A 20,550-nucleotide genomic window follows, 5' to 3' on the forward strand; every position below is an offset into this window, starting at 1 on the left:
ATTTATGTAAAAAGCAAGAGCTCATAGAATGAGGAGGAGGAGGAAAGGAGTGTTGTTCTCTACTCGTACTTCGCCCATGATCCCAGGGAAGCTAGATGCCGCTGTTAAAATGATACATACTAAAATAGCTAACGTTGACCTTTATGATGATGTCATTAGGATTCAGAGTTAGTGCCTCACTAGTTAATAATGGGGCAGCTGCATCTTTCTGGGAACTAGTGTCTATCCGTACAGATGGTAAGACAGCTTCTGTCAGCTCACGTTCGAAAGATTTTTTTTAAAGCGGTAAGGGTGCGATTTTTTTACCCTTTATTTGAAAGTTTGAATTCTGCAGAAACTGGAGGGTTATGTATGTGGTACATAATCTCACCACATACTGGTTCAAACCAACTTCTGAGACTCAACCCAACATGATTTTTTTTTTTCCACTCAGACTTGGGTAAAACTGCCTGTTCAGACAATTCAATCAAGGCCAGATGTATAGCACTGATCAAATTAAAATGAAGTAACTGTACTTCTAATTACAAGACCCTAACTAATCTAAGGTTTGTTTCTGTGACTGATGCAAAACTTGGTCCAATATTCATGCTTGTACTATTAGTACATTTGGTTACAGTAATGCTGTGTATGCCACTGCTGTTTGCCTGCCTTTGTTCATCTTGTTACAGGAGCAGCTACATTGCCATTTATTATAGGTGGTTCTGATAGCATTGCTTATTATTAAGATTGCCCAACACTTCCCATTTTAAGACTCTGTTTTCAGTGGCTTATATATTTTTTTTATCAATCTCCAACTATTTGGGCTGAAATTTTCCATGCCTTGGGCTGATTGTTTGGGGGAACATTCAGCTGACACAGTGCATCCATCTGGGACTGGGACTGACAGGTCGGGGGAAGAGGCTGGGATGGGTTGGCTGGAGAGGCTGGAACTGGGAACCGGATGAAAGGGGAATCTGGGACTGGCTGAGCAAGGAGACTAGGAGTTGGGAGGCGGGGAGCCCGGGAACTGGTGAGGGAAAGGGGGCGATGGGAGAACTGGGAGTCAGTTTCCCAGGAAGGGGAATGCTGAGATTGAACGAGCAGCTGGGGGGCGGGGAGAGGAAACTGAGTCTGGCTGGACAAGGAGACTGGAACTAGGAACCAGTGGGGGGAATGGAGACAGATCTGACAAGGAGCTACAGTGGGAAAACTGGGACTGGCTGGGCGAAGAGACTGGGACAAGGAGGCAGAGAGGGGGGACACTGAGGCAAGGAGATAGAAAAGGAGGTTGGGGCGTAGCTCAGAGAGACTGGAACTGAGATACACTGTGGGGGAGGGGAGAGACATTCTGGATGAGGAGTTGGGAGTGGGGAACTGGGACAGGATGTGGGGAAGAATCAGGACTAGGTCAGGGACAGGTTGGAGGGGTGGGACAGACGGGTTCAAGCTTGGGGAAAATGGGTAGAAGAGTCTGTGTCAACAAGACAACACTCCCCTCCAGAGCACGGACAGGAACCGCAGAGTCCTGAGTCTCACTGCATCTCTGCTGTCAGAAAACAGCTGTGAAACCCACTGGAAAAGTCTCCCACCCTCCTCTATTGCCAGTCCACACAGCAGTGGTAGGTTGTCATCCACCATCAGCTGCTTTATTAGCTCACGTGGCAGAGGTTTGTGTGATAGCTCTAAGGGTTCCAAGCCTGCTGATGAGAATCTGTCTTTAAAAAAAAATTCTAGGAAATCACACTCCCCCTCCCCAATCCTCTCTTAAAAGAACATTAAGGTTGCAAAGTCAAGCACTCAAACGTTAGGAAATGCCAGAATGAAGCTTTCCTTTTAATTCAGCCTTCTTGCTCATATGTTTTATAATAGAATCTTTAATTAGATGAATTTTTCCCCACAGGATCCCTGCTTCATTCAGTACACAGGATGCCCCTGCTCCGGGAATGAATCAGAATTGTGTAGTAGAGAAGAATGTCGTGTGCAGGATCCCTGCCTTTTTTGATGCAGGAATTGGAAGTAATGTGTAGTCATGAGGCAGGGGACTGCAGGAAGAGAAAGGCAGGTTTCATGGTTTGGGCAGCTGAATGATGCCCAGGAGAACTGGATTGCCTTTGCCACAGAGTTCCTGTGTAATTTTAAGCAAAGCACTTAAAGAAACTTTTCAGAGGTAGTCCTTTTAATGTGTATTCCGCATTTTCTGGGTGCCTGACTTGAGACCCTAGGGTCTAAACTGCAGAAATGTGGAGCTGTATGGCAGCTGTGCTTTGAACATAAAAAGTGATATACAATGCTAAATGCTTTGACAAATCAGGTCCTGGGTGCTTCAAATCGGGCGCGCAGAATTAGTGGAAACTTTTGACCTTAATCTCTCTGTGCTTCACTTCCCCATTTGTAAAATGGGGACAATCCCACTTCTTCACCTCTCGGGGGTTTTGTGAAAATAAATTAATGTTTGTAGAGAACACAGCTACTATAGATTCATAGATAAGGCCAGAAGGGACCTCTAGATCATCTGGTCTGACCTCCTGTATAACACAGGCCAGAGAACTTCCTTGAATTAATTCCTGTCTGAACTAGAAAAACATACAATATTGATTTAAAAATTGCCAGTGATGGAGAATCTACCACGATCCTTGTTAAGTTGTGCCAATGATTAGTTACCCTCATTGTTAAAAATTAACATTTTATTTCGAATCTGAATTTGTCTTGCCTTGACTTCCAGGCACTGGATCTTCATTTACCTTTGTCTGCTAAATGTGATGTATGCCATAGAAAACCAATGAGGAAATTAGTAATTCTGTATTTAGAACAGGACTTGAACAAATAGTGTACAATAAATAAGGCATGCAGCCACACTGAACAAAGAGAAAACAAAATAATGAACAGATGTTAATTAAGTGTGCACTGAATGAGGCAGGAGTCCTGCGGAAAATATAGTATGTGATCACACATTTAAAGACTTACTATAATGCACACACACAAGGGGACCAAATTGAGGCTGCACGGGCAATCTTTTTGAGTGCCTGGCTTTGCAACCTTCATAGTGTTCTTTTGATATGGTTTTTTGGAGTATAAGCCAGCATCACCACATTCTCTCTGAAACATTAATGGAATTTGCCCTCACAATGTCCCTGGGAAGTGTTATTACTCACACTTATTTAAACAGTTGGGAAACTGAGGTTTTGGGAAATTAAGAGTATGTCTACACTGGAGCTGGGAGTGAGCTTTCCAGCCTAGCACACGCTAGCTTTGCTCAAGATAGTGCACTAAAAATAGCAGAGTGGACACTGCAGCATGGTAGGCGGCATAGGCTAACCATCCCAGTACAAGCCTACCCACACCCCCTACGTCTGTATTCAGGTAGCTACCCTACCCGTGCCACAGTGTCCATTCTGCTACTTTCCCCATGCTTGCTTGAGCAAAGCTAGTGTGTGTCTGTCTACCCGGGCTGGGAGGCACACTCCCAACTGTAGTGTAGATATTCCCTACATGGCTTGCTGAGAGGGCAGGCACCAAGTCTGTGGCAAAGCCAGGAATTTAACCTAGGTCTCCCGAGTCCCAGTTCAGCACTTTATCCATAAACCATCCTTCTTCCTTGCCATGATCCATTTAGCTGATCATACTTCTGTGTGAACCATTGCTTTGGCTCCTGGCACCTTATGTCAAGGACTTGCTGTTCTAGATTCTTTTGCACATCTAGCCCTTTCCTAGTTGGCATCATCCTACGGACCATCTGCAGAATGCCCACACAGGTCAATCAGAAGCAGTTCTCCGTATTGGTGGAAGTGCCCTACATGAACAGCATGTGGTCTTCAGCTTCATTGTACAGTTCTACCTTTAGGGTCCACCATACTTTAATTTTGGAGAACCCCTTGCAGAAGGCCTCTGGTCTCAGCCCCTCTATATGTCTTAGCAATAAACTTTGATCTGTTGGGAGTAGTCTTTTTTCCCCTTCAGACATGTCATCTGTCTCTCTCTAGGGGTGCCCAAAGAATGGCCTGAGATTCATTGTAGCTAGTCCTAAAATGCCTCTAAAGCTGTAATGGCAAGAGGAAACCAAAGTTGATCAAATGTAGGTTTTATTTCTGATGTACAGAAACAACCAGTCATTTGTATTCAGGAAGGAAGGTATCACCTCAGGGATGGCATTATGGATGTCTGCATTTATTTTACATAATTTATGCAAACTATATGTAAATTAGGCATAGTTCCTGGTACATTGCCAATGACTCTTTGACGTCACAGTGTTTGGTCGTAGCTATAACTCTGAGCTCTCTTTGTTTTCTCTTAATTTCACGGTAAACCATAGTAGGATTATTATAGGAAAAGGGAACTTACAATTGTATGCAGACTATTCTGGAAAATTCAAATTCAAAATTTATCGAACTAAATTCTGCTTTTATGCTGAACACTGCTCACTTTGGGACAGATTCCAACACCCTTATTCATAGTTAGTAGCACCTTGCTCCTGTGACTTCAATGACCCTGTGAAGTAAGGTGCTATGTAAAGCACTGGGCTGTAGGTGCTGCTGTGTTATCTCGATAGTCCTTGACTTAAGTGGACCAGGATCGGGCCCCTTTGGTAGCAAAATATATGTGTGTGCACTTCCCCGCCCAAAGAAAAGCTGCCATCTCCTTTCCTAAGATAAAAATGAAGCTTTGTATATTTTATTTTAAATCCACTGCGGGTGCTACCATCTGTGCCAGCAAGCGCAACGTTCTGCCATCCTTAAAAGCATGCTACAATTTGTGGTTATATAACTAGCATTTGACATGGTGCAGGGATCTCCTTTCAACCCAATTTAATTATATGCTCTTTTTATATACTGAGGATGGCTCACTAACACTAACAGGATTGTTTTGCCTGGTGGAAAAAAATGGCCATGACTTGTCATAGCGGGCTGGTTTATAGAGCCACTCATGTATAGTTAGGGCCCACTGCTTTGAAATTATGGAACTATAACAATCCTTTATTTACATATATTGCTGAAACAGTAAAAAGAGCAAACAGATTTCTTAACTAGAGACAGCTGAAATATCCCCTCTGGGCACTTTCCTCCTCATTGAGGCAATAACGCATGCAAGTCTAAATAACTTCAGTGCCTGGATTCCAGAAGTAAATTATCTTGCCTTGAACCATTTATGTTATTCTAATAATAAAATGGACTCAACATTTGGAGCTGCATGCATCCGCCCCACTGCCCTCCTGTAAATTGGCAATATATATGGTGTTGGGAAAAAGAATTACCATGAAATGATTTGTTAGAAAGGTCTCAATATACTCAACATGCAGTTGCTAGACAATACAATAAATAGATTCAAGTTAAATCAATAAAAGACACAGTTCCTACTCTCCCCATCTTGCTAACTTGGTGAATACTTGACCTAATATATTATATATGGAATCTGAGTTAACGTTTCATCTTTACTTCCCAGGATTTCAATAATCTTGTTTAGCAGTTTCTCAAAAGCTGCTGCCTCTTTTTCACTCAGAATTATTTCCTTTCCCCCTTTATTGCACGCTGCTTATTTTCTTTCCTTACATTCGCAGGTAAAGACCTTACACAAATACATGAGCTGCAACATTTGTCTTTGTGCTGCACATCAAAATCCCATTGCCATGCTTGGTGTTAATACTGAGATTCTTTGTTAATGCACGTGCTGTGGGTTCATTTCTTTTAACTATCTTTGCGCTTTCTTCCATTGACCATACGTCTACAGCTTCCCTGACTCATCCTTGATCTTACTTGTTGTGAACCAAAGCAAAGTGGGAAGCACTGAGGTAAATGCTGGGATGGCAGCAGGGTTCTGTGGGCCAAATTAAACCTCCCACTAGCGGAGCTGTGAAGAAGGTACCTTGTACGAGCAAAGATGGCTGGAGGCCATTCAGCGAGCCCCTCCCATATGCTCAGGGAGCACAGACAGACCAGTTATGGCTGCCTTCTGCACAAGAGCACTAGGGAAAGTGCCTATAACCTCCTCCACGTGAAAGCAAAAATCCAGCTTCTGTGTTTTCTTGCAATACTGTTGAAGAACAGGGCCGAGACCCGGAGCGGAAGAAGCCTCTGGGGGCCTGGGGCAAATGCCCCACTTGCCCCGCCCTCTGGGCAGCCCTGCTGAAGAATAAGCTTGCTTTTACAGAGGGAAGGACTCCAGAGTGTGCAAGTTTCCTGCAGATTTTCTTCCATTTCTAAAAGTGAATTTCACTCCAGTTGAACTATTTAATGTCTGTGCAGGGCTGGTACTGAGAAACAATAAATAGATGCTAAGTAACATTATTACTAACAGGTGCTTGGAAAAGGTGCCAGACTGGTTAATAACTGGAATCAGAGCCCACAAAGCCAAGGAAAGGCTCTACTCCTTCAGGTGAGAGAGGGGCCACTGAGCCCTGAAATCAATAGATTACAGGGGACAAAAAAATGAAGAAAGCAGGGACAGAAGTGCAGGTCACAGAGTCAAAACCAGGGCTCCAGAAGGGGCCGCCAAGCAGAGAACCCCAGGCAACACCCACATTTCCAAGGAGGAGTCCAAGGAGTCAGTGGATGCTGCATAGAGGAACCCTACCTAGACCTGTGAACGTATGAAAGACTGGAAAAAGGGCCCACAATCTCTGAGAACTAGTGCCAGGAGGCGGCTGATGAGTAGGTCCTGGGACTTTGTAGGGCCACAGGAGATGCGTGCATAGAGGTGCCAACCTGACAGATACAGAAAACAAAGCACTGAATTGTGCATGGCAGAAAAAAAGCTTCCTCATTTATGCGCAGCAAACTCTGACCGGGAGGACCCAGCCTTAGCAACGAGGAGGTAAACTTGTCTCCACACCCATTCACCCCTTTACTGACAGGACAGCCCAATGATACCAGTGTTTTTTATGATTTGGGCACCTGCTCGTTGGGAATTTGCTACGAAACCCACTTCTCACAAGCTGTCGAGAGAGGAACAGTCACCTCCAATACAGGTGTGAGTCAAAACAATGACGTAATGGCTTTGCCCCGTTACCAAGACCCAGAAGAGTTCAGTTCCCCCGGGACTCTAATGCACATGGGCTTTGTCTGCAGTTTTATAACACTATAGACTCACAATTTAATATATAGATATGTACTCAAAAATGGATGACGGCGTTGTGGAAGTCTAAGTAACAATCTGTGCCATCTTATATAGAGAAGTACAACCGTATTGTTCAATCTGTGATGGATATTAGGTACCACCATTTTTGTTTGCAACCTCTGTTGCTGTAAATAGATTTTGAAAGCCTGAGCTGAGCACCTCAGTAATTGTTATGCTATTGGTGTCTATATAAATAGGATTATAGTAACACCTAGTAAAAGACAATCTCCTCCTTGAATACTAATACAGTGAGAATGGGTGAGTGCCATTTAGTTGTTGTTTATGAAACTGGCAGCTTTTATAAACTTTGCCAAACCTAAAAAGCTTTTATAGAGTTTATGAGACTTTCCCAATGTGTTTCTGCATTGAAAGACTTGTGACATAGACTGAATGAGAGACAAGGTGGATAAGGTAAAATCTTTTATGGGTCCAATTTCTGTTGGTGAAAGAGACAAGCTTTCGAGCTCTTCTTCAGCTCTGTGCAGCATGACAGCTTGTCTCTCTCACCAACAGAAGTTGACCTAATAAAAGATATTACCTCACCCACCTTGTCTCTCAATATCCTGGGACCAACACAGCTACAGCACTGCAATAGACTGAATGAGACACACAGACATTGCCGCCCCTGCAAAAAAAAGTAAAATGTAATTAAAGACATTTACCACCAGATGGCAAACTAGTACAGCTCCCTCCGTTCTGGCAAGGATTCCTCTCACATGCATCAGGGTACAGAACGCAGCCAAGCTTTAATTCAGTCAGGCCAACCACTTCTGCAAAGCTGCTGCGCTTGTTTTGGAGCGGCAGTTCATTGTTATTCAGGATAACAGAATCCAGGCAGCCCTGAAAACCACTCAAGACCTGGGTTGTCCTCTTGTCAGTCAGGCTCCGGACATTATCCACTTGCACCAGGGCTCCGAAGTAGACAGAGCTATCTGTACTCAGAGTCTGGAAGTAGAGGGGGGCTTTGCGCCGCTCCACGTAACTGTCATCAAGTGACAAACTTGTGAAATTCCGATTGAGCTCCAGGAAGACCGAGTGCCAGTTCCCATCATTAACAGTCCTGCCAGAAATTCCCAGGATTCCCGGGCCACTTCCACAGTCCAACTGGAACCACAATTTGCCATCCATGATCTGTGAGGGTAAAAGCAAAAACCAAACTGCTTAAAATACTGGTTTTACAACACTTCTTTACTGTGTGTCCTTAAAACTGGTCTGATACTTTACACGAATACTGTGGTATATTGTAGCAACCATTCACAACAACACACAGACACAGTGGTAGCAGTATAAATAAGTTTCACACCACAGGAGAGAGAGCGTGATGGTGTAATCCAAGGGATAAGGCACTGGGCTGGGACACCTGGCATCTATTCCCAGCTCTCTCATGTGACTTTGGGCAAGTCACTTCATCTTTCTGTGCCTGTTTCCTCTCCCATCTAGGGCCGGTGCAGCCATTTAGGTGACCGGGATTTGGGGGGCACCATTTTCTTCGACAGCGACTGCGGCAGCCGGATCTTTGGCCGCCCCGGTCACTGCCGGCATTTAGGCGGAGGGAGCTGGGGCAGGGGAGTGCGGGGAGGGCCGCCTGCAGCAAGTAAGGGGGGGCGGCATGCAGGGGAACTCCCTGCCCCAGCTCACCCCTGCCCCACCTCCTCCCCGAGCACGCCGTGGCTGCTTCACTTCTCCTGCCTCCCAGGCTTGCATCACCAATCAGCTTAGGCACCTCAAGCCTGGGAGGCGGGAGAGGTGAAGCAGCGACGGTGGGCTCGGGGTGCTCGTGCGCGGAGCAGGCGTGAGCTGGGGTGGGGGGGGTTCCTCAGGGCGGAGGAGGGGAGCTGCCGCAGGGGGGGACGCCTCAGGGCGGGAGTGCGGGGGGGGGGGAGGGGGCGCAAGGTGGAAGTTTCTCCTAGGGCCTGAAACATCCTCGCACCGGCCCTGCTCTCATCATGTGAATCTCTTGTCTATTTAGTCTGGAAGCTTTTGGGCCAAGGACTGTCTTGCACTGTACATTGCCTGTGCTTGGGACAATGGAGCTCCAATCTCAGCAGGGGATGCTAGGTGCTAATACAAACAAATAGGTTTAATGGCGTTTACATTAGCTGGGTGGCAGGATTCTGCATCCCTGTAGTTTTCACGGAGGAGCAGTATTTTTGTTGTTTTTCCTCATGTCACAAGTTCACTCCCCTCTATCAACAAACAGTGGAATCCGGATTAACCAGGGGTCAGTTAGGACCTGTGGAGTTTACTTCACTGCACTCCAGCTTCCACTCAGAAAATGAGAGAACTGCCCGAGAGCTTCTACTTTCTTAACTTCCCTCATATTTGTACTGAGCTCATCACTGTGGTGTCTGAGCCTTTAATTTAAACATCATCATCACCACAACGTAAAGGTCACACCTGAGTCTACTTTCCTCCCTCTTCCCCTAGAGGCAGCTGGGGATTTATTGATGGTGGTGGTTATTATTTATTACTGTTCCTCTTGCTCCTTGTCGAGCTGGTGGTAGAGGAATGGAGGTGCTGGTTAGGAAAGAGAGTCTAGTGTAGAGAGGAGACTGGACTATAACTCAAGAGACCTGCGTTTAATTCCTGCCTCAGACTCCTTGTGTGCTATTGGGGAAGTCACTTGATCCACCCTATGCCTCAGTTCTCCATCTGGATATCAGAGTTTGCACTTCCCTACATAGGAGGGGTTGTGAACATACAATCCATTGAAAAGTGGGGGGGGCAGTGCATGTACATAAATAGTGACAAGTGGAAACCTATGCTTGAGTTTTCCTGAAGTTGAAGCTTGCCAGCATTGTGGGGAAGGTGAAGTTCTTGGTCCCCCCAAATCTAGAGCACAAAGACTGGCTTCCCTGATTAGCTGTTTATCCAAAGGTTCTGAGTGTCACCAGAGGATCATGAGGAACTTTAAAATGCCTGACAGATTTGGGAAACATTTCCCTTGATGTGCTAACACATTCATTGGATCCACACACTTTTAAAAGCTTTGTAATTGTCTTACTTTTCTTTCTTACTAAACGCTGTCCTTCAGAGGCACAATCTTTTTGCTGTGAGTACACGCTACCATCTCATCTGGAGCATGGTGATACAAGTGACAACCCAGCCTCTGATATAACTGCTGCCATTACTACTTCTTCCCTTAAAAGTCATACAAAGTGGGCACCTGTAATAGAGATGTCTCAGCTTTCAGCTCTAGTGTAGCACAATGAAAGGAAAACAGCCTTCAGGCCTTAACTGATGTAGCATCAGGGATGAAACGTACAGTTGGCAGAATGAGGATGGTGCACTTACTCTTTTAGCCCTAGAGACCAGTGTTCAGATCTTGATTAGGTTACTGGTGAAAATAACTTTGGTGGTTTCTGCAGGTCCTTACTGTATGCATTGCAGTTTTATTTTGAATAGCCTCTGCACTGTGACTCAACATGCTTTATCACATTCTCTAAGCAGTATTTATCCTCACCAGCTCCATTTTGGGACAGCTCTGTTCCAGTGTTTATCCCCCACGTAACGTGTAGACACTGTATACTTCCACAGCATTCCATGCAGCAGACATTCTGCTAAGAGGACTCTTTGTGTCAGTTTACACTGGCGGAAGCTGGCATCTATCCAGGCTGTATCTGGTCCATATATCTGGCCCATTATATCTATTTTACACCTGGGTAAACTGAGGAAGAATAGTTAACTGGGATGCCAAAGGTCAAAATGCAAACCATGGCAGAATTGAGTATAGAAACCAAGAGCGCTGACTCCAGGTCACCTGCTCTACAGGGTCTCAAGCCATGGTCTGTGCAGCACATGCCAGAGAACTGGCAAGTCACATGTTGCTGGCTCCACCTCCTTGGGTCAACAGGCCTATCATTAGAAGAAGAGCACGGAGACCGTTGGAAACAAGAAAGAAGTGCCAGCCTACCTGCCTCTACTAGTAGCTACTGCTAGGTAACAGGAGAAGATGGAACCAGAGCAGCTCCCAGGGACTGGAGCCAACCGCAGAATGACTACAAATAACTAAACGTTTCCGCATGTTTACAATTGTCGTAGTTGGCAATGGGATGTTGTGCAACAGTGAAAGGGAAATAGTTTCCTCTGATCAGTAAAAGAGGTGGGGGGGTGCGCAGGAGGCAGTGATCCCCAGCTCACTCTAGCCACCAGACACACTCACTGAAATGTGTCTGTCTGTCTGTGCATTGCTTGGCTCTAGAAGGTACTTTAGTTTTTTACTTTCATCTGCACTTGAGTTTGCACAAAAGTCCCATAAAATATTAAAGCTAACACACTCCTGGACATTTCCCCACTCCTTGACATTCATTTTTTTTCCACTTTGCTGGCTTTGGAAATCTAGGTAAAATATCTGGGACAAGGGCATGGGCTGAATTTTCAGCTACGGCCAACTTCAATAAGACCTTATGCCCCACCACTCACAGCTTCTGATCCTGTGATTGGCCAGATTTGGACTGGCTGTAAGTTTGAATGGGCCTGCTCCAATTCATGCTAGAGGACAATGGCTCTAAAGAGGCCGTTCCACTGCCCAGCACTCAGAGGGTGGGGGCGCAGAGCTGGCTAAGCCGCCTGTATGCCACATAGAGACTCTCTTCAGCTGCTTTACATGCAGGAGTGGTGCCTGGCAGATGAAATGGGCAGAGGACGAGGGGAAGGATTTGGCCTTATGAGTTTATCATGAACAACCCTTTATTTAAAAGACCTTGACCAGACAAACCTGTAGGAGTCTGAACTAAAGAACTAAAGAAAATTGGAAATGGAACTAAAGAAAACTGGAAATGTTTCTAACACAACAAGCTTAACTGATAGAGTTTAGAAATCTAAACTGTTACCTTCTACTCCCAAAGCTCAATAAAGGAAAAGGCTGAGAGGGGTGTATAAAAGTAAATCTGGATTCACCTTCCATTTCAAAGTCTTATCTCAGAGGGCTTAAAAACTGGCCGTCAACAACTACTTTAAATTAAAAGCTGGCCTATTAAGCTATCAATTGAAGAGGAGTCTTTTCATCATCAAGATGGCCCCACAAACTACAGTTGTTATTTTTAAATTAAGAAGCGGCAGTTTATTTTTCCCCATGCAACAAATAAACACCCTAATTTTGTAGGAGCAGTTTAGACAGGTGGTTTGAAAGTTTGGCCTGACAATACAAAATACAAGGGCCGGTGGGGGGAAGGAGAGAAGAGGTGCTTTGAAAAGTAGCCATTACAGGAGTGGTAAATACAGTTCTTTCCCTAAAGGCTTTTATTACGCTTACTCTGGAGTCTATTCTCCTGCATATAACTCCCATAAGGCTCATTATACCCTGACAGGTCCATTATTGACATGCCTTTTACCGGTATCCACGTAACATGCTTTTCCAATTATCCATCTAAATACAGCACCGTACACACACTCTTGGGACAAACATGATACAGTTTTTATCTTGGAGACAATGTTTTAAAGGATCTTGAGTTTAAAAATGCTTTACATATCTTCTCTTGTAGCTTTATCTTCTCTATCCTTTCTTTGTCATCCGTTTCATCTTCCCCATTCATATGTTTATTAAATATTACAGCTCCTCTGTATGCTCTGAAATTTCATGTCCATTTCATTAAATGAAAAACACATGAAAGTCAAGAGAGCAAGGATCGTCCAGGGGTTACGGCTCTAACCTAGGACTTGGGAGACTTGCATTCATGTCACAGGTAACAAACTGATAACTTAAACAGTTATAAGTCACCAGGACCAGATGGTATTCACCGAAGAGTTCTGAAGGAATTCAGATATAATATTGCAGAACTGCTGACTGCGGCATGTAACCTGTCACTTATATCAGCCTCTGGACCAGATGACTGGAGGATAGCTAATATGATGCCAATTTTTAAACAAGACTCCAGAGTCGATCCTGGCAAGTAGAGGCCATAACATAACTTCAGTACCAGAGAAACTGTTTGAAAGGACAGAATTATCAGACACACAGATGAACACGATTTGTTGGGGAAGAGACAACACATCTTTCGTAAAGGTAAATCTATTAGAATTCTTTGAGAGAGTCAAAAAACTTGTGGACAAGAGGGATCCAGTGGATATAATTGGACTTCCACAAAACCTTTGACAAGGTCCCTCACCAAAGGCTTTTAAGCAAAGTAAGCTGTCCTGGCATAAGAGGGGATTAGGGATAGGGAACAGCTTCTATATGAGGAGAGATTAAAAAGAATGGGACTTTTCAGCTTGGAAAAGAGACAACTAAGGGGGTATGTGATAGAGGTCTATAAAATCATGAATGGTGTGGAGAGAGAGAATAAGGAAGTATTATTTATCCCTGCACATAACACAAGAACCAGGGGTCACCCAATGAAATTAAAACAAACAAAAGAAATAACTACTTCACACAATGCACAATCACTAGGAACTCACTGTCAGAGGATGTTGTGAAGGCCAAAAGTACAACTAGATTCAAAAAAGAATTAGATACGTTGATGGAGGACAGGTCCATCAATGGCTATTAGCCAAGATGATCAGGGATGCAACCCCATGCTCTGGGTGTCCTAAATCTCTAGCTGCCAGAAGCTGGGAATGGATGACAAGGGATGGATCACTTGATGACGACCTGTTCTGTTCATTCCCGCTGGGGCACTTGGCATTGGCCACTGTCAGAAGACAGGATACTAGGCTAGCTGGACCATTGGTCTGACCTTGTATGATTGTTCTTATGTTATGTCCCTGCTCTGCTACAGACTTCCTGTGTGACCTTGGTGCCTCAGTTTTCCATCTGGGAAATGGGGATAATAGCCCAACATTAAATACATTAAAGATTGTGAGTTGCTCAGAAACAACGGGGATGGGGACCATAAAGTACTTAAGAAAGACAAACACACAGACAGTTACAGCCCTTAATACGGTCTACAAGGGAAGCAAGGTGTCCTGCTCAAACTGTGACTTCAGCTGCAGTACGCAAAGCAGGAGCTACTTGCTATGAGTAAGAGAGTGAGGGGGGCTGAGAGCAGGAGGAGGCCTGGCCCCCCCCAACCTACTTGCTGGCTACAGAAGCTGGATAGACACACAGGGAGGAATAAACTGCTCCACAAAAACAGGCAAAGCCAGTTACTCCTTCTCCCAGAGCAGGCACTGAGTAAAGGAGAAATTGTTGCTCACTAAGTCACAATTCACCTCTGGTCTCCCTCTGGGGTAGTGCAGCAAGGTGCTGCCCTTTCCTTACGGCAGGCTGTCAAGTTACAGTCTAATTTTTGGTAGTGCATTGAGAGATATGGGAAACAAAGCTAAAATTTTGTCTGAAGGCAGTAAATGCTAGCAAATGTTATGAAAATCGAATTAAAAGCTGGTTTCAGAGTAGCAGCCGTGTTAGTCTGTATCCGCAAAAAGAACAGGAGCACTTGTGGCACTTTAGAGACTAACAAATTTATTTGAGCATAAGCTTTCGTGGGCTACAGCCCACTTCATCGGATGCATAGAATTAAAAGCTGATGCTCAAGTCAGGTTCTGCAGATTCCCATGCAAATAGCTTTTATGCCTTTGGACCTAAATGGGATGGCTAACGGTTTGCTGGTCTGGGACTTCAGCTCAGAACAGAGCCTCCGGTGCTATTTTTGCACATACAGCGAGGTGCAAACTGCCCCATCCTGTGGTAGTACAGTCCGTGGCACCTCAGTGGAGACCCGCTCTGATCAAATTAAAGAATGATGCTATAGATTCACTGCAGGGCAGCCAGTGTTTCTTTAAACTGGTAATTCCTGAACAGCTGAGTGCTTCCTACCTCAGAACACATCTTACCTTACGGACTCTCTCCTTACAGCTGCATGGGCTGTAACATAAATATATAAAGTAAGTCCTCACTTAAAGCTGTCCCGGTTAATGTTGTTACATTGCTGATCAATTAGGGAACATGCTCGTTTAAAGTTGTGCAATGCTCCCTTCTAATGTTGTTTGGCAGCTGCCTGCTTTGTCCACTGCTTGCAGGAAGAGCAGCCCATTGCAGCTAGCTGGTGGGGGCTTGGAACCAGGGTGGACAGGCAGCCCCCTATCAGCTCCCCCCTCCCCTAAGTTCCCTGTGCAGCAGCCACCCAGCAGGCTACCAATTGCAGCTGTCCCTCCTCCCACTGCCATGTGCTGCTCCTGCTCTCTGCCTTGGAGCTGTTCTCCTGCTTGCTGTGGGGGGAGGGAGAGGGAAGCTAATGTCAGGGTGTCCCCCTCCCCCCTGCTCCTGCACCCCGCTCACCCCATCTTCTATAGAGCAGGGGGGACACATGACAGGGCTCAGGACAGAGGGAGCTTCCTGGCAGCAGCTGCGGTCTCAGCAAGCTGCTAATCTAAACAACAAGGCAGTGTACTTAAAAGGGAAATGCACATCTCTCTCTGTCACACACACAGTGCTTGTCTCTGTCTGCAATGCTGTCTCCCCTCCATCCATTCTTGCTGCCTTGCAGAGTGTGAGAGTTAACCCTTGAGGGCTCAGCCAATTTAACAGTAAGGCATTCCCCCCCCAGTTCTAGGCCTCCTAGGTATTGGGCTTGCAGAGGGGCAGCCGGAGGTGGTAAAGGCAGCCAGTTCCATCCCCTTGTTGCCTGTGATGATTGGCTGATACACTGCAGTCTGCCCCAGGGCGTGGAGGCTAAACAGAGACTGGCAGTAGCCACGACTGAGGCGATAGGGAGTGGGGGTTCCCCTGGGGTGGGGAAACCCAGTAAGACTGTGGGGTACTGCAGGAGGCAGAACCCTGGGATAAGGGCACCGGGATCCTGGGAGGGACACGGGGGCCAATGGCAAGCGGATCACCAGCCTGCAGAGGGCGCTCCTGGGTCAAATTCCTGAGGACGACCAGCAGGAGGCGCCGCAGGGGTGAGTCTGCGCTGTGCTACACTCATGAAATATGTGAAATAGGCAGAGAGGTGCAGATGCAATTTGGTACATTCTAAAGGGTGATGCAATTTGGTACATTTCAATTGTTTCATTCAATAAGCAAAATGAGCAAAATGAATATTGTAAATTACATTAAAATATTAGCTTGGCAGAGGGACTTGGATCAGTACATCAACACAGGTAATAAAATGATCAAATTGTTCTTCTGAGACCACCTTAGGCTTATACAGTCCATCTGCAATCACATACCATGGATACAACATGATGCCTCCTGATCTATCTAGGGAAATATTTTGTTAGTGGGATTACATTTCAGGTTCATGTGTGGAAAATGGTATATTTAATACTGAAATATTACTTGCTTCAACTCTAGCAACACCTGGGAGCACATCCAAGCTTCAATCTTCTCCTGCATATGGTGATGTTGTAGTGATACATTAAAATGTATAAAATTCACTTAACTAAGCTATGCAATGTTTCACACTGACTGCCTAGACTAAAAAATATATGATCGCCTTATACTATTCAACAGTTATGTTTATTGCATGACAGGAAAGTCAGTCTTTATTTTTTTAATCTCTTTGATTTTATAAAACAAGTGGGACTTAAATGAGGATTCTCATCCAAAATGGCTTAATCTTGGTTAACCTTATTACTTTTCACTGATAGATGTTACACAAGAGAAAGGAACGCATGATGCAGTTCTCTGCATGTGTAATCATTCCTAGGGAAAAGGCAATGAATGACATCTCATTTTGCTCCAACAGCTTAAAATCAGGAAGCATACATCTGAAAGAATTTACTTTTAGAATGGCTGACCCCTCTAAATCAATGGATAAACTGCTTCATTTGAAACAACAAAATAAATAACACCCCTATTATATCAAAGTACTATAACTAAAAGCTTTGAACAGGATGGTAGACGTGCAGTTTGTTCAACTACATTGATTATACAGTGAAGAAGGACCCTGTGTTATGATTATGAAGCATTTCCATCCCCCGAGTTATCATAAACGTATGAGCTTCCAAAATTAAGCGGGTCATTTAAACATTAAAGACCATATTGTGCTATCAATTTTTAAGTAGATATCCGTGGTGGTGTAAAAGCTTATTTCCAAATCAATGGTACAATATGCCCTAAATATATCTTTTGGCCTCAAGAGAGTTTCACACAAAGCCCTAAAATTGGTAGCATCAATATTGGTCCATTTTCTACCCTCATATAGGGCTTGATTCTGTGAAGTGCTGAGCTCTCTGGCTCTGATCCAGCAAAGCATCTAAGCATATGCTTAAAACGTAGCATGTGTATAGTCTCAACGGCTTCATGTGCATGAAAATAAGCAAACGGTTCAGTGCTTTGTTGGACTGGGCCAGAGTGCTCTGCACACTGCAGGATCAATCCATTATCCCCTTCTTTGAAATATCTCGTCAGATTTAACTGAATTGAAAGCAATACTCAAATCTTCTGAACAACAGTCTCACAGTTAGAGACCTCTGTCTAGTCTATCAATCTTAGATACGCATATGACCGGCATTACCATAGTGTTTGAGTGGCTCACAATCTTTAACGCATTTATCCTGACAACACCCATTTTACACATAGTGTCAATTTTTCAAAGGTGCTTAAGAGATTTAGGAGCCAAATCCCATTTTCACAAGTGGCTTAGGAGTCTAAGTCTGAACTGGGCTAAAGATGGCATTCCATAGAACCACTTTTTAGGCTGTTCAGCAGAGTCAAGTCATAGAGACTTAATTCAATACAATAGGAGTCTCCACCTACCCCCAGCCACCTAGAAGAACAATCATAACTCACATATTCGATAAGCCACCTCATTCAAGCAGAGCAGCTTTTTTTTTTTAATGTTTTTGAAATTCAGCGGTATGAAGGCACATTTTCCAATCACACAGATGCAAAGGAAAAACAAGTGTGGTTTAGAATACACAATCATCTGAATGGCCCGGTCTTACATCTCAAGTAGATCGACTCTTGCGCCTAGTCACATACAATGGTCATACAAGATACAGCACCCAATGGTCCATATTCAAAGAACACTACTACTGCAATGCATATCAAGCTGCTTTTTTGTTTGTTGTTTTTGTTGAAATTGCTGCTTTTCCCTGTTACCATGAAACAGATCAATCTTCATCTTCTCAATTCACAGTTGAAATGAGAACAACATTCTCCAAAGCAAGAGCCAATGAGAAAACATATAATCAGGAAAATAAGTGCGGGAAAGATAACATTTCAATTACCTTCAGAATTATACAGGGATTTGCTCTGGTGTACATTATAATCCCATTGCTTTGCAAGGTTCGCAGACGCAGAGCCAGCTTGAATTCTTCTTTCTTGCTATTTTCAGAAACCCGGTATTTGATGTAACTATTCCCAGCAAAGCTAAGGGAAGTGTGCCCTGAAATAACCATTTTGAGAAGATACATATTGCAAATGAAGTTAATAAGAGAACATAGGTAGCTAACAAAGAAGAAACTTTAAAATAAAACTCACCTTTGACTGATTAAAAATGTGTCTCCATTGCAAACCACACACCATAGGATTTGGGGAGAATAATTTCATATAAGGGGGGAAATCCAACTCACCATTCTCAGATAAGAAGCCTTATTGACTTCCTTGGAACTATTGGCAGGTGTAAGGTGAGAAGGATTTAGCTCTAGCAGAGCACCAGAAATCAGAATGTGCTGGTGAATCTGTACCCTGTTAGCATCAGGATATTTCTGACTCTGAGTCCTACTGAAAGCCCATTGAAGTCAATGGAAATGGTCTGCTTGACTTTGCGTCAGGATCCTAGTGCCTTGGTGGTTAACATAAGCTGAACAAAATGTACAAAGTATCAGAAGGGTAGCCGTGTTAGTCTGGTTCTGTAAAAGCAGCAAAGAATCCTGTGGCACCTTATAGACTAACAGACGTTTTGCAGCATGAGCTTTCGTGGGTGAGTACATCTTTGTCTTGCATCTGAAGAAGTGGGTATTCACCCACGAAAGCTCATGCTGCAAAACGTCTGTTAGTCTATAAGGTGCCACAGGATTCTTTGCTGCTTTTACAAAATGTACAAAGTTCTTGAAACGTTCTTTTCAAGACAGCATGGTATTTTTATCACAAAAATACAAACTTAATGAATGTTAATAACAAGTAAAACCTTGAATTAATATCATATGTTTCCTAAAGGATCCCAAAGCGCTTTGCTGCTAGCAGGGCAGTATCCAGTGATAGCAGTTCTCTAGAAAGAATTGTCTGCTCCAAAGTCCCATGTTTTACTGATTTGGGACACCATGCTGATAAGATTCATCAGATTCAATGGGAGTTTTGTTTGTAGATGCAGAATCAGGTATATATACAGCACCAGGTTTGCACAACCAGCATTTTTTACAACACTCTTAAGTAAATGGAGTGAGACCAGATTCTGAGAGGTGTTGTGCATACACAACTCCCATTGACTTCAATAGCAATTCTCCATATTATGATACATCGACAGCACTTATATAAAAATTACACTTTTAAGTATTTCCTGGTTACTCTTTTGACGGAATCTGCACCTGAACATTCTCCGAGCTTCCCTGGTGGGCACTGGCAGATGAATGGTCTTCGACTAGCTTCGTACCCCACACACTGCATGTCCCCTGGACACGGCTTCTCCATACAGGGATCACTGGACCCAGGACACAGCCCTCCTGTGATCAATTGAAACATGTTGTTAAGAATACGTCAAACATACACCTTGGCAACAGGAAGCAGAAAGAGACAAAAACTGTAACAGAATTTAACTCTAGATTGTAAACTCTGTGGGGCGGGATGTCTTTTAAATAAGTGTGCGAAGAGCGCCTAGTGTAATGGGGTGCTGGTCCTTGACTGGGCGCTTAGGTGCTGCCATAAGACAAATCAATAAATAAATATAATAATAAACAATTATGACCAATTCACTGGTGTCATGATGGCTTTGCCAGTGTTTTCGTTCCAAACCCCCTCTCTGGAGGGGATCTAGAGCTGACCCATGAAATACATTACTAGGGGCTACGTCCTTCTTCTGCCTCGCCTCAAGTCTGGAGAATTTGTGAGGGCAGGCAGGGATAGCCACGCCCAGGTTGCACAGTGTAAGGAAAGCTGCTTGTGCAGGTGGTCTTGCAGTATCCTCATGCTCCAGAATGGCATGCTGATCCTTCCAGAAGAGGAAACCCACCCCATAAAGCTGGATTCTGGATACACTGCTAGGCGCCACAAATCCTGCATCCTCCCTCCCAAATGTGGCTGCATAAATTCCACTGCATCTGGGATCCTTGACAAAAAAGGAGGAGTGGACAGGATTTTTCTGTCTTTGAAGCTAAGTATTATCCTACAAAGGATTCAGGGTGGAGACATTTTTTTAATTTAAAAAATAATCAGATGGGTTATTTTAAATTATATATTTTTAAGACAGAAGAAGTTTAACACTCTAAATAGCTAGCTTCACTTTACAGACTTAAATTGGGCAAAATAATCCTTAAAATATTCAAACTGTATTTAGTGGCATATGTAAATGGGTTAAAATTACTTAAACTTTGAAAAGTCATGACAGCTGAGGCACCGTCATTACTTTCATAAGGATTCTGATTAGG

General features: G+C 44.1%; 1 protein-coding gene across 1 annotated transcript in view; it reads right to left on the bottom strand.

Moving 5' to 3' along the window:
• The window catches only part of FAT3 (FAT atypical cadherin 3), a 471,657-nt gene that overhangs the window by 26,079 nt on the left and 425,028 nt on the right, over positions 1 to 20,550 (bottom strand). The window contains exons 19-21 of the mRNA XM_045020047.1: positions 19,495 to 19,629; positions 18,196 to 18,353; positions 7,749 to 8,217 (exon numbers count right to left, since the gene is read on the bottom strand). Of these exons, the coding sequence (XP_044875982.1) occupies positions 7,749 to 8,217; positions 18,196 to 18,353; positions 19,495 to 19,629 (762 nt within the window). The remainder of the gene's footprint in view (positions 1 to 7,748; positions 8,218 to 18,195; positions 18,354 to 19,494; positions 19,630 to 20,550) is intronic.

The sequence above is a fragment of the Mauremys mutica genome, chromosome 1, assembly GCF_020497125.1.
Source record: "Mauremys mutica isolate MM-2020 ecotype Southern chromosome 1, ASM2049712v1, whole genome shotgun sequence".
NCBI lineage: Eukaryota > Metazoa > Chordata > Testudines > Geoemydidae > Mauremys > Mauremys mutica.